The 21137-nt window shown below is 42.1% G+C and overlaps 1 protein-coding gene across 7 annotated transcripts in view; it reads left to right on the top strand.

Annotated features, from left to right (window-relative positions):
* CALD1 (caldesmon 1) overlaps nucleotides 1-21137 on the top strand; it is a 188669-nt gene that overhangs the window by 144635 nt on the left and 22897 nt on the right. For 5 of the 7 annotated variants that reach the window (XM_004741727.3, XM_004741728.3, XM_004741725.3 and 2 more), the window contains 4 exons: nucleotides 4020-4166; nucleotides 8134-9079; nucleotides 10347-10421; nucleotides 15610-15752. In XM_004741727.3, coding sequence (XP_004741784.2) covers nucleotides 4020-4166; nucleotides 8134-9079; nucleotides 10347-10421; nucleotides 15610-15752 — 1311 coding nt within the window. The remainder of the gene's footprint in view (nucleotides 1-4019; nucleotides 4167-8133; nucleotides 9080-10346; nucleotides 10422-15609; nucleotides 15753-21137) is intronic. The other 2 variants (XM_013050292.2, XM_004741730.3) reach the window with 1 other exon arrangement.

Here is a 21137-nt window from a genome sequence, read left to right on the forward strand (position 1 = left end):
CTCCATAATAAACCTGCTTACACCCAGCAGGGTTGAGAAAACCATGGATTCTGGCCAATCAAAACTGATATTTAATACAGGTGCCTTACCTATCATTAGTGAGTTACCAGCTTCTTAGAAGAACAGATTGTAGTAAAATGGTTAAATGTCTAATAAACATAGTGTAACCATTCTCAGATGGTTCCGAGGAACTTTGGGTCCCACACTGCCCCAAGTCATCTGGGACCAGTAGCAGAATACCACTGGGCTGCTTTCAGCTGGCATCTGCTGAAGGTTCACAGAAGGAACAAAGGGATTGGAATACTTTTATACAAGCCAGTGGGCGTTAGGTATGATTTTTACTGGTCAGCAGCATTTCAAATATGTTTAAGTCCAGTGTGCAGAAGATTAGAAATGTTAACATTTTGTTTTTAACTGAGTTCCAAGTAGAGGTTGTGCTAACATTTGATATATTAAGGATGCTGCGTACTTGACTGTCCTTTAGACAAATTCTGCTTGGAGTGAAATTAGCACTCACTTATTTTGCTGGTGTTATATACCTTTCTGTTAAGGGCAATTTGCCAACATGTATCAGAAGCCTTTTAGGACCGCCTGGGTGGCTCAGTTGTTAAGCATCTGCCTTTGGCTCAGGTCATGGTCCCAGGGTCCTGGGATCGAGCCCCACATCGGGCTCCCTGCTCGGCGGGAAGCCTGCTTCTCCCTCTTCCACTCCGCCTGCTTGTGTTCCCTCTCTCACTGTGTCTCTCTCTGTCAAATAAATAAATAAAATCTTTTTTAAAAAGAAAGAAGCCTTTTAGATGAAGATATTCTTAAACGCTAACTTCTGAGAATTTTTCCTAGATAAATAGCTGAACATAAAAGCATATCTATAATGATGTCCTTTGCAGCCTCATTTATAAGAACATAAAGTTGGAAAAATCCTAACTGTCCATCTACAGAAAATAGGTTACAGACTAGTACATCCATATAATTGCTATGTGGTTCTATACACAGAATACTGTGTTGCTGTGGAAAATTAGATTTTACAAATGTGTTAAAAACAGTCATAAATAAAGAAACTGTTTATGAAATGATATGTATAACACCGTCCCAGTTTGTTAAAAACAAAAGTATCCATGCATGCAAAACAAATGTGTGGTAAAATACATCAGATGTTAGTTGTGTCCATATCTGAGTGGTATGATTAGGGAGTTGATTCTCACTTTCTCTTTTACACCTCTGGTAGTGTCTGGTTTAAGCAAATAAGAAATGTATGTTACTTTTAGAATCAGAAAAAATTAAACAGTTGAGTTGCTGTCCATTTTGAACGAAAAGTAATAAACCTGTGGGAGTAGCATGAAGGGTGAGCTGCTGCGGGTGAGGCCTAAAAGCCAAGCAGCCGCTGAGGCTCATGGAGGAAGTCTCAGAGTTGAAGAATTTCCACACGTATCAAGTCATTTGGCAGGGACAGAATTTCACTTATAAAGTCAAGTGGTATGTGACTGAGCCAGCAACTGGGCATGTTGTGATTCAAAATACCATGAAAGTATTTTGGCTCCTTGTTTGTTTTGAGCTTTGAAAACAACTTTAATATGTTTCTTTATTGGTAGTAATAAAAGATCCTTAAAAATCTAGCTCTGATAACTGCGTAGCCTAGGCAAGGAGCTACCAATGGAGAATACCAAACAAGAAGAATTAGGAGAGACAGAAGAGTGAGTGGTCTGGTTGTCAGCCCCCCCACCTCCGAGGAGAAATCCAAGATGAAGAAGGGTTGAGTATGACCTGGCCTAGAGAGATGGCAGATCTAGTTGGGTAGGTGGGATGTGGAGGGCAATTAATATCTCAGATCTTTGAAGTATAGCGGGAAGTTGAGGGTTTCATGTGAGATTCCATTTAGGGGAAGGCAGGGGGAGTTGTTTTTATCATAGGTTATCCCAGATGGAGCTTTTAGGTCTCTTGCTTGTTTTGGAAAAGAAAGGCCCCCAAGTAGTAGCCAAGACCTCACGGCTGATCCAGAGATGTAGAAGAATGAATTAAGCCTTTCTGCTTGATTAGCTTGGGAAGCAGTCATGAAGGGCTCCTTCTCCCTGCTGTGGTTAAAGCTGTCTACTGAGAAATAACCCAAAGGAACATTAGGCCAAGAATCTGAAGAGTAAAGCCAAACCACTGGGAAGGGCTTTTGATTGCAAACTACAGTGTGATTGAATTAGAAAGGAACATTCGATTCATGTCATGCTGTCACCTCAAATTCAACATGTCTAAAATTGAACTCATCTTTCCTCACAAAGCAGCTTTTCAAGTGAACTTTGCTAATAACAACAGAATATTGCCATACCATAACATATCCAGGATTTCATTTGACTGTCACACAGTTACAGGCAAGGGACTTTAACTCAGGTTAAAGGGCTGGGCTGCCAGCTAGTAAGAGAGCAGTTCTAGAGACGAGGTTTACGGAGTCCTAACCTAGTCCTCCTTCAACGAGATCACACCGCCCTTCTCTCCAGATCTGTAGAAATAAACCGGTCAGTTTCACAGAATTGCTGTGACATTTTAGTTACTTACATTGACACTTGAGTAGTGCACACTAGCATATTTTAATAAGTATGAAGTCAGATTTTCTGAAGCAACAAAGAACAAACCAACCAAACTGTGGAACAGTTAGTCTTGTTTTTTATAGGTAAAAAATATGCATAGTGTTCGTATTCTTGAAGTCAAAAGATAGACCCAGATGAAATAAAGTGTCGGCTCTAAGCCTAAAGATGTCTCATCTGTAATCTAACATAAGCAAACCATCATCAGTTATAGTAGGTTCCTATTGTTGGGACAAATTACATGGTTCTGCTATTTTATTTTCTTTCATTTGGAAATTATTTTAGGTTTGTCATTATGTAAGAATTCTAAGCATGAAATGTTTATATATCTGGATATCTATTTGTAGATGTGTAAGTAATATCATAAGACAAGGGCTTTAACTCCCCATTGTAAAAAGCGGCCCACTGTGCATTGCGGCTCCATCTCAACCCATGGCCCCTTCGGGCCAGCTTGGCCCTGGGCCGCCAGCCTAGCCCTGCTTCCTTGGGACTCTGTATCTCAGATGTGCTCCTCCTTCACAAGTAGCCAGGGTAACCATGCAGATCGCTTTCTCTTGAGTTTGGACATCTGTAGTTCCCCAATTCCAATTCTTGATTTGGGAATAATATTAATGGAAATGTACGTAATGCAGTGATGGTGATTGTATAATTTTCCTAAATAGGTATTTGCTTCAGACAAACTACAAAAGCCTGATACCATCTATGTGTACAGAGAGAGCCCTCTGTGCTTCCCCTACCTGCCTCAGCTCTTGGGTTTCTATCTACACATACTCCTGGGGACTACCACGATGGGCCCAACCTGTGCGGGTAGAATCCTAACGCATGGGTTTTAGAGCAAAAAAGGGGGCCTTACAGGGAGCCGCACTGACTTGGAAACCCTCCTATCGGTTGTCAGTAACACCTTCCCTCTCCAGTGACAGGAACTGAAAGGAAAAAATAAAATCCAAGCAAAGAGGGGATCCTACTCTCCATTTTAATTAGCAATTTGGGTTTACTAATGCCAAAATCCTGGCTTGGTAACTTGATTCTTTTCTATACAACATGCTGAATCTTTTAAGCGAGTGTTTTGATTATTTTTTGATTCAGTGTTTCAGATTTTTGTCTCGAAATCCTAACATGAGAATAAGTAGTTTAGTAAAGATATGTAAATTTGCTTACCCACAGTCTCTGCACAGCCTGCTTTTGTGTATTTTTTTTTTTTTTTAGGTTAAGCTATTATTTGATCACTGAAAATTGTCCTGTGTAGCTATTAGACTCGTGCTTTTCAGATACTCGGAAGTTTGCAAACTATGCAGATCATGTCTCTGTGGAATGGAACGATCCATTTAGAACTCTCTGGTTCAGTCAATGGTTGAGGTCAGGAAAGGACTCAGAGCTGATCTGGCAGAGATCCTGGTGAAGATGGTTGGCGGCTGGCATGCTCAAGAGGTTGTCTTTGTGACGTTACAGGATCGCCTACCAGAGGAACGATGACGACGAGGAAGAGGCCGCCCGTGAACGGCGCCGCCGCGCCCGGCAGGAGAGGCTGCGGCAGAAGCAGGAGGAAGAATCCTTGGGGCAGGTGACTGACCAGGTGGAGGTGAATGCCCAGAACAGGTACTGTCCTTCCCAGAATGGAGAACTTCTAAGTTACTTCTTAGCCTGTCTGATGAATGGAATGTGCTGGGCAAAAGCATTCCCTTCTCAGCCCAGCTCAACTCTTTTTCAGTCTAACTTATTCCGTCATTTTTGTGGTCATTGTAGGCCCCTAATCAGATAAGATAGTCAAACTGATTTAGAAATTCAGACACCACCACTTTCTTCTCTTCTCCTCTACCATCCCCTGCACACACCCCACTTGAAGTGCTTTATTTTATTTTATTTTACAGTCTAATAATCTTTTGTTTTTTTGAGATTTATTTATTTATTTGACAGAGAGAGAGATCACAAGTAGGCAGAGAGGCAGGCAGAGAGAGAGAGGAAGGGAAGCAGGCTCCCTGCTGAGCAGAAAGCCCGATGTGGGACTCGATCCCAGGACCCTGAGATCATGACCTGAGCCGAAGGCAGAGGTTTAACCTACTGAGCCACCCAGGCACCCTCTAGTAATCTTTTTATTTACTAACTATGTTGGGTTACATCTTTAAGTAAGGAAAACTATTGACATTCATTCTTCAGGGTGTTGTCGTCTGTTTTAAACTGAAGATTTATTAGCTTAATTTATTAGCTTTAATTTATTAGCTTAATTATGCCTCCCAGTAGCAAATAATATTTGAATTTTTAAAGTAGATGTAAATGGCAGATGTCTTATTTTTCCTGATCTACAGTCTCAGTCAGTATTCTCTGATCACTACAATATTCAGCAAGGTGCAGAATCCTGCTTAATTATTCAAGCAAGCTTATGAGTTTACTAGCACATTTTTTCCCTATACAGGCTTTGGTAGCGATCAGGACAGTTGAAAACTCCTGATCGGTTCAACTTCTTCAAAATGGGCTTTTCTAAGCTCACACATATGTCACCTTATGCCCCAAGGTATAAAAAAGATGAGAATATTTGGGGGTGGGGTTGGAGAAAAAAATAACTTTTGTTTGTATTTATGGGCTAAATAAATGTGAAGCTATGACAGAAGCTTCTGTGTATGGTTTTGGTTTTAGCCTATTTATTTTGTGTGTGTTGGGAGGGCATTGTTGATAGTTCCTTTAAGTCAATCCAACAAGAAAAAATCGAAGGAAAACAGTTCTGGCCTCTTTAACCTAAGTATGAGTGGGTACATAGGTGTCTAAAAGTCTTGAAGATTCTGTCAGACCTGATGAATTCAATAAAGAAACCTATTGGTTAGGTGGAGACATAGAAACCTTGTTTTTGGTAGGTAGCTCCTAATTAAAGAGAAAGTATGGCAAAGAGGTTGTGGGTATGTTCTCTAGGGTTCACTACTGTCTCTGAATTCGAATTTGGCCTTTCCCTAACTGTGTTTCTTCAGTTAAATGGAAATGAAAATTGTACCTCTCTCTTAGGAATGGTGTTAATTTAAATGAGATGATACTACATATGAAACCCATGATGCCTTGCACATAATAAGCACCTAATTTTAACTATTATTGGGAAAATGTTATCAGAGCCTTACAGAAGAGGTCTACATAGTCATTCACTATCTTTATTATTCTAGAGTTGAACAGGAAGGGAAAGAAAGTTTTGAAATGGTATTCTGAGGCCTTTTCTGAATCTGGTTATTAACAGTGGCTTAAAAGTTACTAGTAGTATTTAAAATCTTGCTTCTATGTGTTTTCTCTTCTTTTTTCACATTTATTAATAGTAATTATTTCATGCTGTTGATTGGTTCACACATTCTTTTTCAGTAAAGTATATTCTTTTTTCTTAAAGGCTTTATTTGTTTGAGAGTGAAAGAGTTCATGAGGTCAAGGGGGGCAGAGGGAGAGAGAGAAGCAGATTCCCCGCTGAGCATGGAATCGATCCTAGGACCCTGGGATCATGACTGAGAGGAAGGCAGATATTTAACCAACTGAGCCCCAGGTGCTCCTTCAATAAAGCATATTCAGATCTGAGAACATATAATTTATCTCTGACATATTAATTATCCACAAGAAGTGTCCTTCATGGGGCTGAACGACCCTAAATGGTACTCAACTCTACTGATAATTATTGTGATTATAAATAGGCAAAGAAAGATCCAGTAGAATCTGGTTTTTATTGCTTTGAGAGAAAGAGAGGACGTGCACATGTGAACAGTGGTGGGAGAAGGTTGCAGAGGGAGAATCAGAAGCAGGCTCCGCATTCAGCATGGAACCCAAAGTAGGGCTCTTTGTTACAACCCTGAGATCATGACCTGGGGCAAAATCAAGAGTCGGACACTAAACTGACTGAGCCACCAAGATGACCCTATCTGTTGGTTTCTTTACTCAAGAGTACTTTCATCTGGCTAATGCTTTGGAATTTTTGGTACCTTCTAAAAATTATTTGTATTCAGTTGATCCAGATTCCTTATGTGTAGACGTTTCCCCTTAAATTCTAAACTATTTGTATTTTTAGGGAAATTTAATACTTTTGTCTAATTCAGGGAGACAGTGTCCTACAGCAAGAGTTAAAGCCAAGGAAGCTTAATATCTAGCCTTTACTCTGCCATTTCTTATTGTTAAATGTGAGATGTGTTTTTCCAAAATTAAGTGAACTTGAACTTCAAAAGGGCCCAGTTCAATATGAACTATGAAATTTGATGGAGTTTCTAAACTTTATAAGATCTATTTTTCCAACTCTGGTCACAGTTTCTGGTATCACATGACTGGTTGTTTCATGCCAGTGGAGACCAAGGACTCTGGCTTTGAGCTATAATAGTGAGTAAGGTGATAGGTTTGGTACAGTTTGGTTTTTAGATATTTTGCTTTTCTGTTTGAATAAACATCAAATTTAACTATTCTTTGTCTACCACAGAGAAGGGCAAAAGACCCTCTATTCATGGAAATCTTGACAAAGAGTGAAGACAGTGTGTGCATTAGGGTAACGTCCGCTGGTGTAACAACAAGCCCCAAATTTTAATAATTTTGGTACAATAACACCAATGAATCTAGTGTGGTATTTTTGAGTAGTAAACAGAACTGGTCACCTCCTTTCCTTCCTCTTATGACTCTGTCAAATCCTGGGCTTTAAAGTTTTCTGATCTACTTAATAGAGATAGAGATGGTGAAGAATGCACTTCTGCCTCGGAGTTGTCTTGGTCTAGACACATCACTTCTGCTGACACTAGACTGGGAATTACTGGACACAGGGCTCCACCTAGATGCAAGAAAGAGGGGAGGGTCAGAAATAGACTCCTTGACTGGCTGTGACTTCCCTAGGACTGCGGAAGGGGGAGCATGACTTGTGACGGATGGTTAGATGCCTGTACCACGGGGGTCACTGGCATAAATACGGCATCACCACTCTGTGTTGTACACTTGCTTCCTTTCCAAGTGCCTTATACCCCACAGATTCAGCTCAGGATTTCTAGGTGACTTGGCAACAGGTGAAAATACTGTATGATACTAGAGGAGCTCATTTCTCAGTTTCGTCCTTGTCTTAGTTTGAGTTGCCCAAGAAGCAGATTCTGGAACAAAAAAGATTTAAGCCCAAGTCATTCATTTGGGAACCGATCCTGAGACACCAGTCGCAGTGTGGGACAGTGAACCAAGGAAGGGAGAGCGACCAAATAAAGGTTTCATGGGATCCAGAGCTTACCTCCACCGGGAGACTCTGAGATCCAGGGCGGGGCAGGCACCCCAGTTATCCACCGCAAAAGGTGAGGGGAGCGGAGGTATTGATACACTGAGCCTTCTCCAGTGCCCCGATTCCGAAAGCACTTCCGGCAGGTAGAGTAGATGCCCGTGGCGGGAGAAAGACCCAGGGCAGAGGCCTGCATGCACGGTCTACTGACCACTAGGCAGGCCAGCGCCACCAGAAAAATGGGTACCGAGGGTGGGGGCGTCCCCTAGGTACACATGGGACCGTGAGACTCGCCCCGGCACCCATCAGACCACGCGGATCCCGCTGACCCATTCATCAGCAGCTGTCTTTGGTGTCGTTTCTGTTGTCCAGTGTGGCCGACGAGGAGGTCAAGACAAGCACCGCACACACGCAGCTGGAGGGCGACGACGAGGCCGCGCTCCTGGAGCGTCTGGCTCGGCGGGAGGAAAGACGCCAGAAACGCTTGCAGGAAGCCCTGGAGCGGCAGAAGGAGTTCGACCCCACAGTCACGGACGCGGGCCTGTCGCTGCCCAGCAGGAGGATGCAGAACAACACGGCCGACAGCGAGGCCGCCGAGAAGGAAGCAAAGAGTGAGCGTCGCCAGGAAAGATACGAGATGGAGGAGACGGAAATCGTCACCAAGTCCTATCAGAAGAACGACTGGAGGGACGCTGAGGAGAAAAAGCAGGAAGAAAAAGAAAAGGAGGAAGAGGAGGAAGAGAAGCCAAAGCAAGGGAGCCGGGAAGAAAATCAGGTAGAGGTGACCGTGCAAGGCGGAACAACAGAAACAGCGGTCCAGCCGTTGGAAACGGGGCAGCTCAGTGCAGAAGAGCCTAGAACAGAGGAGGAGCAGGAACAGGGTGCAGATGAGGTCGCGCACAATGGCAGCCTGGAGACAGAAGGGAGGGAGCAAGCTGAGGCAGACAGGGCCAGGATGGAAGCGGAAGAAAGAGACAGAATTAAAGCTGAGCAAGAGCAGAGGGTCGCAGAGGAGCAAGCCAGACTGGAAGCAGAAGAGAGAGCAGCTGCGCAGGAGAGAGAAAGGAGGGAGGCGGCCGAGAGGGAGAGGGCTGAGCGGGAGAGAAGAGCAGCGGAGGAGAGGCAGCGGGCAAAGGCAGAGGAAGAGCAGAAAGCTAAGATAGAAGAGCAGAAGCTCCGGCAGCTAGAAGAGAACAGAAGCGAAATGCAAGAGAAAAAGCACACAGGGGAAAAGGTAGAGGAGAAAATGGAAGGGAAATGGGTAAATGAAAAGAAAGCGCAAGAAGATAAACTTCAGACAGCTGTGCAAAAGAAACAGGTACAGTAAGCATTTTGCACCAAACGTGTGATGCCTGTGACTTGGGAGAAATGTAATGCACATCGGACTTGGGGCCGAGGCACGTTCCTGCAACCCCACGTGCTTGCTCAGTCGGCAAGCTGTTCATTTTTTCCGGCCATAGCAATATGCAAGCATGAAGCAGTCAGTCGATGGCTAAAGAGTCAATCAACCCAATTTACTAGGACAGCCAGAGAGAGATTAATTGCTCTTGCTTGCTTGTTATGAATACCAGAAAAATGAATTAACCCAGAGATGATAAGTGTGGCAGTGCTGTGTTGACTTACAATTCTGCACATGAATCTCAATTCTTTCCTTTTAACAATTTATCTCTAGCCATAGGTCTACATGAGGCAAGAGGACCGTAACTCCTCCCCTTATCCATATGTTTGGCATTTCATTAAAAATTATAAAAGGTGGGGTGGGAAAATGACATAAAGAATCATGGTCAGAAATTGCATCTTAAGAAGGCAAAAATAACCCCCTTGAAATCACCTGGTAACGAAGGAGGGAAAAAAGCCAATTTGGACCTTTCATTAAGTATGTCAAAACCACAATTTGCCATCATGTAGACCTGAGCTTAATGCAGACTTGCAGAAAGCCATTCATCTGGGGTGGCATCAGTTTATAACTGACTGGTAATTAAGAGCATGCATTTTGCTGCTTTTATCGTTGGGATGACATAAATAAATTCATGTAGCCTAAGAAGGGTGGAAATGGAGGGAGGAGGTGTTTGCAAGCTGTGAAAGACCTTTTTTTCTGTCTGCAAGCCTGCATTGAAAGCATTCTAGCTAACCACGGCCTGTATCCCTACTCCCATAAAAGAAGGAGAGAAAGAAAGATGCTTGCATATTCTCATTTGCAGAGAGAACCCTTATCACTGAGTCTGCATTGTGCTGAGGTTGTCTTTCACTCTTGCTTGTTACATGGGGCTCATGAGCACAGCTACATTTGGGACCATCAGAAACAAAATGCACCAAACCACACACATGGTTTGCAAACATGCACAAAGGACCACCACGTCACGCCAGGTTTCAGGGAGCACAATGGCAGGCACGTGAGAAACAGTTTTGGTGGAAAGAAACGATCCCACGTTGCTGTTCAAAATCACTGGCACCCAGGCCTATGTGAGCACTGAGTCAGCAAAGTCCTGAGCCACGTGCAGAGTGACCTGAGCACCCCCTCACTCTTGTAAGCTAGAAAGGGCTTCTTTTAAACAAGTGACCTTGCCACTCTTGAAAATAAAAAGGAAGAAGAAAAGGGGGCCAAAGCACAAGTTAAAAGAGAAAAATCCCAAGAAGACAAGCCTACCTTCAAAAAAGAGGTAAATATTACTGAGAAGTAACCTAAACATAAAGCAACAGAGAGAGTATTCCATGACTTTTCAGATCTGCTGATCTCAAAATTGTAACCTCTAATCCAGTGTTTTTCAAGCCATGACTTGACCTTCATGATTCACTGAATGGTGAAATCAACTTAAAGCATCTCAAAAGTAGTTAAATATGTCAATGGCATTTTAAGACACGAAACCAAAAAATAGAAGATACCAGATATTGTAAGCAGTACTACATCATGACAGAAATTGTCCTTCTGGCTGTGGGTCACAGAAATCTTGAAAAACACTGATCAGATCCATTTTTCCCGCTTTCTGCTCTTCTAAGTGCTCTTTTTTTCTCCTTGAACCATCCTACTTGAATTTCCCTTGTGGGGTATTTTCAACTGGTTTTGATTAATGATAACAACTTTCCAAAGGAAAAACACTACCCGCCCCCATCTCAGTAGAAAATTCGATGAACTGAAGATGGTATTTGATTTTCAAAAGAAAAGTTTGGCAGAATGTACTGCATTGCATTTCTGAGGCACACACAGGAGCTGGTGCCAGGGTGTTTGTAGGTAAGTGAGCGAGTCAGTGGGGGCAGGGCCGCTGTCTAGAGAATGTCATCACGCCCCACGTGATCAAAATGCCACATCAGAAAGCCTGGCCTCGTGTCAGTCCCAAGTAATCCTAAAATCTGTAACAATATCTCATAAGTTCAAAGTGCTTAAATGTGGTAAAACTAAATTATCGAAGGTAGGGAGATTTGGGTTACTTTGCACATGGGACTGAATCAGAGCTGTTGAATTATTAGCTCAGATCGACTTCTGCTGCACTTGTCTGCCCATTGTGGCATATATTAAGAAACAGAAAAATCCGTAGTTAGAAAATTAGGTAAACCAGATTCAGCAGGGGGATGGTTATTTTCTTAAATGCTTTTTCATAAGATTCACAGGAAAAAAAGTTAAGAACCTCTAGATCATGTTCTGTTTGTTTTGGTTAAGATGTACGTACCTTCCTGTTTCTAATGGAACTCGAGGGAGTTTGGGAGTCGGTACTGAATGCAGACACCACCCATTTAAAGGAAGGTGGAAGCGTAAAGGCTGAGAACTAGAAAGCTGGATTTGGTTCAAACGAGGCGGCTAAGGAAATGGTTGAATATTGTTGGGAAGCACTGTTCTCATTTCATAGCGGAAAAACACCTAAAGATTCATCTGCAAAAAAAATGAAAGTTACTGGGAGCTAAACTCAACCAAAAATGTCCCACTTAGGCTCTTGGATAAAGCTGGTGTTTCATGGTGGACAGCTTTACAGAAGGAAGAGGGCATGAGGTCCTAACTCAGTGGGGGAGGGGAAGCTGCAAGAGCACTGTTTGGATTCCGTATTTAAAATGTAATTGACTTCCCTAAGATGTGACTTGTTTTTAATGACACAAACATTCTATGTCTATGTATTGTGCCCCTGAGCAAGAAAGGGCGCTCATCCTTCTGCCTCTTTTCAGAGAGGGCCCCAGTCCCAACAGTGTTAGTGGTATAACCATCTCAGACCTGCCCCTTTCCCAGTTTGCTCTACACCCCATTCTAGAATCCCAAAACTTTTGGCCCCTTTTTTACACAAGGCCAGATTAGCCACTAAGTCGAGGCTCAAAAAAACTAAAGGAAGGAAGGAAGGAAGGAAGGAAAAAAATCTGGCATCTCTGCTTTAACATTGCATATGTCAATTACTAGTTGGATGACTAGATTCCCCCCCCTCCAGCTAGTTGTGTGGTTACTTTATGTAAACAGCTTTGAATCATATTTTACATTTCAACACCTTCCTCCTTTTTTTACCTCCTTTTTTGTTAAAAAACAACCAAAAAAATATTTCCTTTCAAGGAACTGAGCAGGATCAGTCAACTGCAAGTAAACACAAACATCACATGAGACTTCTTAGAGAAAACATTTCCAGAAGTCACTCTAATACCTCGGAAAAAACTGTCTTTCTCCCCCTGCAGTCCTGCAGTTTTAACTGTTCGTGGCGATGGAACACAGAACATCACCAACCTTGAAACTTAGCTTTCTTTTTCTCCTCCCCAGTTAAATAATGCCTCTTTTTCATTCTTCACCCCCTAATTGTTTTTTTTGTTTGGTTGGTTTTTTCTTCCTGGCCTCTAACAGAAAACTTGTGTCCAGCAGAGTTGTTCATGTAATACTGAAACTGATATTCATATCATGTACCAAAGTTTCCCAAACATGGGCATGCTTATAAATTACCTGGAATCTTACAAAATGCAAAATCTGCCTCAGTGGGTCTGGGGTGGAGTCCGAGCTTACCACTGAGGTCCGTGTTGTTCACAGACCAAACTTGCAGTAGCAAAGACATCCATGTGGCAGACATTGGACCCAGAAAAGAACTGAGGCTTCTGAATCTAACAGAAATGTGTCAGACCTAATGTGAAATGTAACTTGCATCGGTTCTTGTCACTCTCCTGAAACCAAATAATGCAAAACATCATTCTGCAGAGACTGACAGCTCAGTCTTTTTGACTTGCGCACTTGACCTTTTGAGGGTCTCTCTGGCACCATGACATGTCACTTGAATTCCCATACACCCATGTGTTGTTAGCCCATTGGATATCCCAAATATCCAGAGTTTTATCCAACTGTCTCATTTGACCAGAGCCTCTCATATGCTAATATTATCTGAATGTGAAGCACGTTAGCTTTTCAGGATAATTATGAACCCCTCGACACAGATTTTCTTCATGCTAGCAGATCAAATAGCATTTGATCTGCTAGCATGAACAACACGGACCTCATTGGTAAGCTCGGACTCCACCCCAGACCCACTGAGGCATTCCCTCAGAATTTCATGAGTTTAGGTTGAATCTATCGAATCTATTCCACTATTCTCCTTAAGATTTAAAGGCATGAATGAATGAATGAATGAATTATTTATTTATTCAATTTATTTATTTCCCAGAAAGAGAAAACCATTTGCAAACTCAAATCATCATTTCATTGGGAATTTTTTTAATAGATTTTTTTTTCTAATTCTTTTGACAGACAGAGATCACAAGTAGGCAGAGAGGCAGCAGAGAGAGAGGAAGAAGCAAGCTCCCCGCTGAGCAGAGAGCCTGATGTGGGACTTGATCCTTGGACCCTGAAACCAGGACCTAAGCCCAAGGCAGAGAGGCTTTAACTCACGAGCCACCCAGGCGCCCCATCATTGGGAATTTTTCTGAGAAAGCCTTCCAAAGAGAATATCCATCCCCTATAGCCTTTGCCAATAAAGGCAGAGCTGGAAAAGAGGGGAGGGGGATTTTTCTTCTCTTAGACATGTATTGTTTTACAAATCTACTTTATATATATTTTTGGTCAATAAGTCAGTTAATACATTTTGGGAGATTGGAAATATCTCTGACCCCAAAATAGGAGAAATGAATTAAAGGTAATTTCTCTTTGCATAGTGCTCCTAAAACCATGAGATTTGACTCAGAATGTGTTTTGTGGATTCCTGAAACAGGACCCAAATTTGCATCCCCAGACACTTCTTAACCAGGATATAAACTCCAGTCCCTGGTATCTGGGACAATATCCAGCAATGAAGGTCAGGATGAGAACAGGCAATGTCTGCTCCTGCCCGCCCAGAGAACACAGATTTTCTATGGGGCAAGAACCGCCACCAAGGAGCTGCAGTCAAGCTTTAGGACAGCTCAGAACTTCCCTCTCTTCTCTCTAGCCTTTCACAACAAATCAAGAGCCAAGAGGGAAATGACAGGATAAAGGATGAGGAAGGAATCCTCTGGTCCAACCTCTCTTAATGTATGTGTAGAGCCAACCTCCCAGAGAAACCAGGTGATTTCATTTTAGCTAGTCTGCTGACAGCGCTGAACCAAAAACTCAGCTTTCCTAACTTCTAGCCAAAGCTCTCAGAATGGCAGAAGAACAGCCCCCTTTTTCAGCATGTCCAAGGGATAGCCTTGGAGGAAGACTGAAGTCTTAACTAAGGGCCACATGGTAGTGAATAGTCAGTCTGTGGTCATTTAATCAAATAACATCCAAAGAAGGCCGTCAGGCAGAGGACTATTCAAGGCTCTTCAGTGAAGAGAAATAAAAGTACTGTGCTTAGTAAGACCCGCACTTCAGGAGTAAGTGTTCAGAGGGTATCAGAGGAATAGCTGGGAAAAGGTGAGATCAGATAAGAGGAGACCATCTTGGGCATCTCCTGAAGGCCCAAGTTCTTATGCCTACACTTCCTCTGTTGCTTGCTCCAGAACATGAGTGTCTTGTCCCTGGTTGTCTTGAATAGAGCAATAATGAACCTCTCCTGTTTTCACACTCATGGTTTAGGAATGGGTGAGCTGATACAGGTAATCTCAACCCCCTAACAAGCTATGTAAATTCACTTTGTTTTGAAATAATGTGTCTCATTTACTGTAAGGACCTTGTAAGACAAAACTCACAAAAATTAAAGCTAACACCCACTTTCCATATATCACTTTCCTCTGTCTCCTCAACAATCACAAAACCACTTTGGTTTCCTGTTGCATTAGAAATGTTGTGGTTTAGATGACTACCAACATGGTCCCACAGGTCTGAGTCGTCTCCCCTAAGGTAGGGTTATTATATCTTCAGTCCTCAGAACCCTAGTTACTCATTTGATTAAAATACAAGGGTGGGCTACCTCTGCCAAAGGCCAAAATTGGCTTGGCAGATCTGGTAGGTTTCCTTGGTAGGTTTCCTTTTTCCCTCCTCAACACATGTGTGTCCTTTTCTAAGACAGAGTCTTCATCCAGGAAAACAAAAACCTGTCCAACCAACCAGGCCATTCTCCCATCATTGGCACACTAATGATCACTCTTTTCAGTGAGGACTACAAAGATCTACTCTTACATGGAATTCCCAGAAAATAATAGTTTCCAAACAGTAACACCTCCACTGCTCTCAAAAACAAAACCCCAGTGAAATCAGGGATGATCTTGGTTTCGTAAAATTGTGATCTAGATCTCTGATCTAGATCACGGAGGCAGGAGGACCATAGCTCACGCTCTAAGAATTTCCTCTCACCCCGGCTCTACCACATCATTCTCCAGTGGTTTGTTTTACTTCTGAGTTTCCTGGCTACTTAATAATTCTGGGTCTTATTTGGTGATACCAACCAAAACCTAATGGGACTTTTATCATTATGTTTCTTCCTGATGTGTACTGTTGGTTAGATCAAAGATGAGAAGATTAAGAAGGACAAAGAGCCCAAAGAAGTGAAGAGCTTCTTGGATGGAAAGAAGGGATTTACAGAAGTGAAGTCACAGAATGGAGAATTCATGACGCACAAACTTAAACACACCGAGAATAGTTTCAGGTAAGAAACAGAGGCTCCTTAACAATGACTGTGTTCTCATGTGAGGAAAAAACAATAATCAGCCTCCCTATCCTGTGCCTCCAGACAGAAACGTGCTAAACGGGCAACATATTTCTGTTGTGAAGTCATTGACCATTGTCTCAGAGATACTCAGTCAGCAGGTCAGGCTATCAATCACTAACAGAAGACCAGCAGTCATTGCTCAGACAAGGTTTAATCTGCTTTTCCCATTATTTAGCAAAGCAGATCATGCTTAGGATCCATGTTTTTGTTCCGTGACTAATATGCTCAAGTAAGATCGGTTTATTAGAAAGCATTATGACTGGGGCTAATGTCATTGATTCTCTGTATGGTCCAGCCAGTTTCCCAAGAGACACTTGTCAGTACCATTTTCAAGAATATATATATTTTTAAAGATTATAAATAAATGTTGCTTAAAACTGAGATTGTCCTGTGGCCAAATACTCAGGAAATGTTAGGTTAAACTAAGTTAATTAGATCTCTTTACCACAGAACTTCGAGAGCACTTGATGTTAATATGCATTGGGAATATCAAAGAGGAAGGAATAGGGCAGGGCACCCGTACTCCATTTAATACCTTTTGAACAACCCTCTGGCATAGCTTCAGCTTCCCCCCATCAAGTTGAATATCTGGACAGTTGATTTTAGGACAGACAGACAAGTACGCACAGGTAAATCCTTACTTCTAGATACACTGAATACTGAGCGCTCCCCCCAGTTCTGTAGAAGGACTCAAGTTACAGAAGCCAGCCATGGACACCTGGCCACATGATGCCTTGTGCCCCTCCCCCACGCATATACTCCCTCCAACCATGGGTGCCAAATTCCTACCTCCGTTATGTCACTGGCTGCTGTGCCAGATGTCCTGGAAAAATTGTGGGTCCCTGAAACGTGGATTCCCATGGGCTTGTTTTGGCAGCAGTCTTGCCTGTAGACCCTGTTTTCCTGAACAATTCAAATAAGAAAGCCCCCATGAGCAGGTATTGTGTAGAAGCTGGACATATTCCTTATCCCAAAGCCTTTGTGGCATTCAGAAGCCAGCAGAGCTACTAGGGCTCTGCTCCTCTAAGCAAGCTAAAATGGGGCAATTTAATTGCCCCCCCCAAACAATTTCTCTAGATAAAAATTTGAGTGGAAGGGGAATCACATTGACCCAAGGGCAAGCCTATAAAGAAAATGTGTGCAGAAAATGCCTAAGTAAACTGGAAAGGAGGAGGATGTGCAAATCCTACAGATGTTCCTTGTGATTGGCCAGAGAGTAGACTTTAAGTAGAGCAGTAAGAGTTTATTAAGAATTCATAGAAAATCTAGAAACTGAGTTGATTCCTGATGGTTGTCCAAAGCAAGCCCAAAGCTTGCTGGAGTGCCAGTAGTTTAATATTTCAAGGCCCTAGAACGGTGTCAGGTTCATGAAAAGTATCTGACGAATATTGCCTAACAATATTACTGTCTTATTATTTGATAGTTTAAAATGGGTTTTGGGGGTATGAGTAAATTTTTTGTTAAGAAAAGTAATGTTTTTTTAAAATCTCTCAGTAGAAAGAAGTTAACAATTAGCAAACTTGCCAACCAGCTCTAGTCCAAACTCATATTAATAATTAACATGCCCAGAGTGTGGAAATCCAGAGAGCTAGGAACTCAAAGAGAAAAATCGCAAGGATGGCAGCAGGTGTAGCACTGAGAATTCTAAAATGTGACTCTGGCCTTAATTTTTCCATCTTTGGGCAGAAAAAAAAAAGAGAAACAAGCCCCCACCATATCATTCGTTTTTGTTTAGCTGCCAACATAGGTTAGTTTTACTTTCAGTTTGAAGTTGATGCCAACGGAAGCAGAGAGGCCTGGTTTTGCTATATATACTTATAAAGCAAGGAACTTTATAAAGAAGGGAGTGGGAGCCTCTGTTTAGAATAGCCTCGTGCCTACTAGCCTAACTGCAAACAAACTGTGTTCGTGGTGAAAGATCTGATGTTCATCTAGACATACGCCTAAGGACGCAAGGAGAGAGGAGAGACCTTCTGGGAGAAATTTCCATATTAGTGTCACCCTTGTGCTGAGGGCATGCTGGTACATCTGAGTAGAGGTGACGTCGACAAAGCTCTTGGTACTGTTTTGACCAAAGCTCCTATGTTTGATTTAATTATTGCCTCCTTTGACCTTTGTTTTTTCTTTTTTTTTCTTTTATTTTTGTAAGATTTTATTTATTTATTTGACAGAGAGACTGCAGGAGAGGGAACAGAAGCAGAGGGGATGGAAGAGGGAGAAGCAGGCTTCCCTCTGAGCAGGGAGCCCCATGCAGGGCTCGATTCTGGAATTATGACTCGAGCCGAAAGCAGACACTTAACGCCTGAACCACCCAGGCACCCCTGATTTTTCTTTTTCTAAAGGACTTTTTTTTTTTTTTTAAGATTTTATTTACTTGTCAGAGAGAGAGCGCGTACGCACAAGCAGGGGGAGCGGCAGCAGAGAGAGAAGCAGGCTGCCCCCCTGAGCAAGGAACCAAGGATCCCAGGACCCTAGGATCATGACCTGAGCTGAAAGCAGATACTTCACTGACTGACCCACCCAGGCATCTGATAGTTCTCTGTTTTTTGTGATTAGATTGTTTTCTCTAAAGCATCAAATTTTTTAAAAATCAACTCAATTAGCAAAGTATAGAAAAAGCAGTTCATACCAAGGACTTTATAAAAAGCATAAAACCAGGTATTTGTTTTGTGGTCTATTTTTAACATGGTAATTAAAGTTTTTTCTAATTATAGGGGAAAAAAGATACTCATTATGAAACATTCAGAAAATAGAAGTGCAAAAATAAGCACCCACTACCCAAAGATAACTACCAGTAACATTTTATCCAGATATTTTTATGTGTATATATTCAAAATAGAGAAATATATATAGCATGTATATGTGTATATAACTATAAATATATATTTTTAATTGATTCTTGCATTATATCATAGCTACCCTTCTGGACCAGTGAATATAAGCTTACAGTTAATAATGTTAGCGTATTACCCCGCATGGGTGGGTGTGTCGCGAGTAACTGAACCAGTCCCTAATGATGGACCTTTTCATTGTCCAAAATGAAGACTGAGCGACACCTAGTGGAGTCCAATGCCCATCCACTAACATGACGAAAAGGAAGAGCAAACTCATTTCTGAAGATGTGAAGACCTTGAACTAGTGCAGAGAGATTGTCTCTCTACCGTCACAACCTGTGAACTTACAAGAGTCTGAAAGGGCAACATCCAAGTTTCAAGGGACCCTCTAACCTTTGTTTGAGTACAAAATTTAAAAAGTTCATCTTACACTGTCAAGAACCTAGAACAATATTTTAACATCTAACCTGAAGTCTTAGTAAGAAATAAATTTTACATCATGACCCAGTACAGAGCTGCATAGAGACTTGTCACTGAAACAAACATGTCAAGACAGGGCACTTTCCCTTGTTCCATGCAGTTCACTCTGGTGTTTTCTGTTTCGTTTTGTTTTAATGCTGACTGTGATCCACAAGAGTTGTCTTTCCATCCTGCATCTTGAAAAGATTGGAAAGGAGATGGTATACCTCAATGTTTGAGGGTTCCTGGGTGCCTTTGTTGGTTAAGCGTCTGCCTTTGGCTCGGGTCATGATCTCAAGGTCCTGGGATCAAGTCCTGAGTTGGTCTCCCACTCAAGGGGGAGTCTGCTTGTCCCTCTCCCTCTGCCTCCGCAACCCTGTGCTTGTGCACACACATGCTCTCTCTCTCAAATAAATAAATGAAAATCTTGGGGGGGGGGGGAGAACTACTTCAGTGTTTAAAAAGCATGAGATGTATGCATAAGATCAGTATTATCAATGCAGTCTTGAACTCATTTTCTATCTTACTCTTTTTCTTGTTCCATCATTAGAAACACTGACCCCTTCTCTACATGGAATAAATGATACCAGACAGTGGTAGTTCATCGGTTCCTTAGACAAAGTGTTAGGGATGGGCTACCTGTGTTCAGAGCTAGTTAAGCATGACCTCACTGCTTGTTAATGAGTACTTAAGCAGCTGGCAAGCTACATCCTTGTCTCTTAGTTAAGGACTGTCTGTAACTAGGTATACTTTTGAGAACACCACTAAATTCTCCTAAAAGGCCAGGAGGATCCAGCCGACAGGAATTTTGCTCCAGTGACAACACAGTGCTCTGCTGCAGTTGTGTCAATAGCAACATGTTTTGAAGACAGTTATCAATGTGATAATTCTAGTAGATAGCAAATTTAATTAAAGGAGCTCAGGGTCAGTAGGTGCTAATGACCTCTCTCCTCTCTTTATATGATTTATGTAAAAACACTAAGAATGCCAGTCCTGAAGTGAAATTTTAACATAAGGACCCCTGGGATAGTGTTTTGTCTCTAGTCTTAACATGTTCCCAGTTCTACAGTAAAATCCCTCTGGAGACTCCTTATTCACAAAAGAAAACTTTAGCATAATTTCAGTTTTCTTTTTTAAGGGTGATCTCTTTTCTTTTTTTTATGTTATTTTTTTAAGAGAGGGAGAGAGGAGGGAGGGGGCAGAGGGGCAGAGAGAGAGAAAATCTTAAGTGGGGTTCACGACCAGGATCGAGCCCAACTCGATTTTACAATCCTGAGATTCTAAGCCGAGCAGAAATCAAGAGTCAGACGTCTAACCAACTGAGCCACCCAGGCACCCCTAATTTCAATTTTATTTGTAACTTATAAAAAAGTACCCATTTTCTTGCTGTTTGATAAGCTCTGCCATCTGATGAAGCATTGCTTCCCCTGGAGCATGGAAGGTAGTCAGGCCTAGACTGTATAGATTCTAGAGACTTACAGGTACGAAACATCCTCCCAAACTCTCTAGTCGTCAGTGTAGGAGGTGAGCGCTAGAGGCTAACATGCTTGATTTGGTTGATTTTTTATTTTTATGACAAACCATATTTAACTCCTGATAGAATTATAGTACAATGGGAAGAAGAGTGTACTTAATAGAGAAACACTGGAATCTAAATGTGGCTCTACCACTTTCTTGCTACCAAAAGTTGGGCCAGGGGCGCCTGGGTGGGTCAGTGGGTTAAAGCCTCTGCCTTCGGCTCAGGTCATGATCTCAGATCCTGGGATCAAGTCCCGCATCGGGCTCTCTGCTCAGCAGGGAGTCTGCTTCTCCCCCTCTCTCTGCCTTCCTCTCTGCCTACTTGTGATCTCTGTCAAATAAATAAACAAAATCTTTAAAAAAAAAAAAAAGTTGGGCCAGACTGTTTTCTCTCTCAAACATTGATTCCTAATTTGTAAAATGGCAGTATTTTTTTAAAAGATTTTATTTATATATTTGATAGAAAGAGACACAGAGAAGGAACATAAGCAGGCGGAGTGGGAGAGGGACT

Source organism: Mustela putorius, unplaced genomic scaffold, assembly GCF_011764305.1.
Source record: "Mustela putorius furo isolate JIRA1106 unplaced genomic scaffold, ASM1176430v1.1 tig00003845_pilon_pilon_pilon, whole genome shotgun sequence".
NCBI classification, from domain to species: domain Eukaryota; kingdom Metazoa; phylum Chordata; class Mammalia; order Carnivora; family Mustelidae; genus Mustela; species Mustela putorius.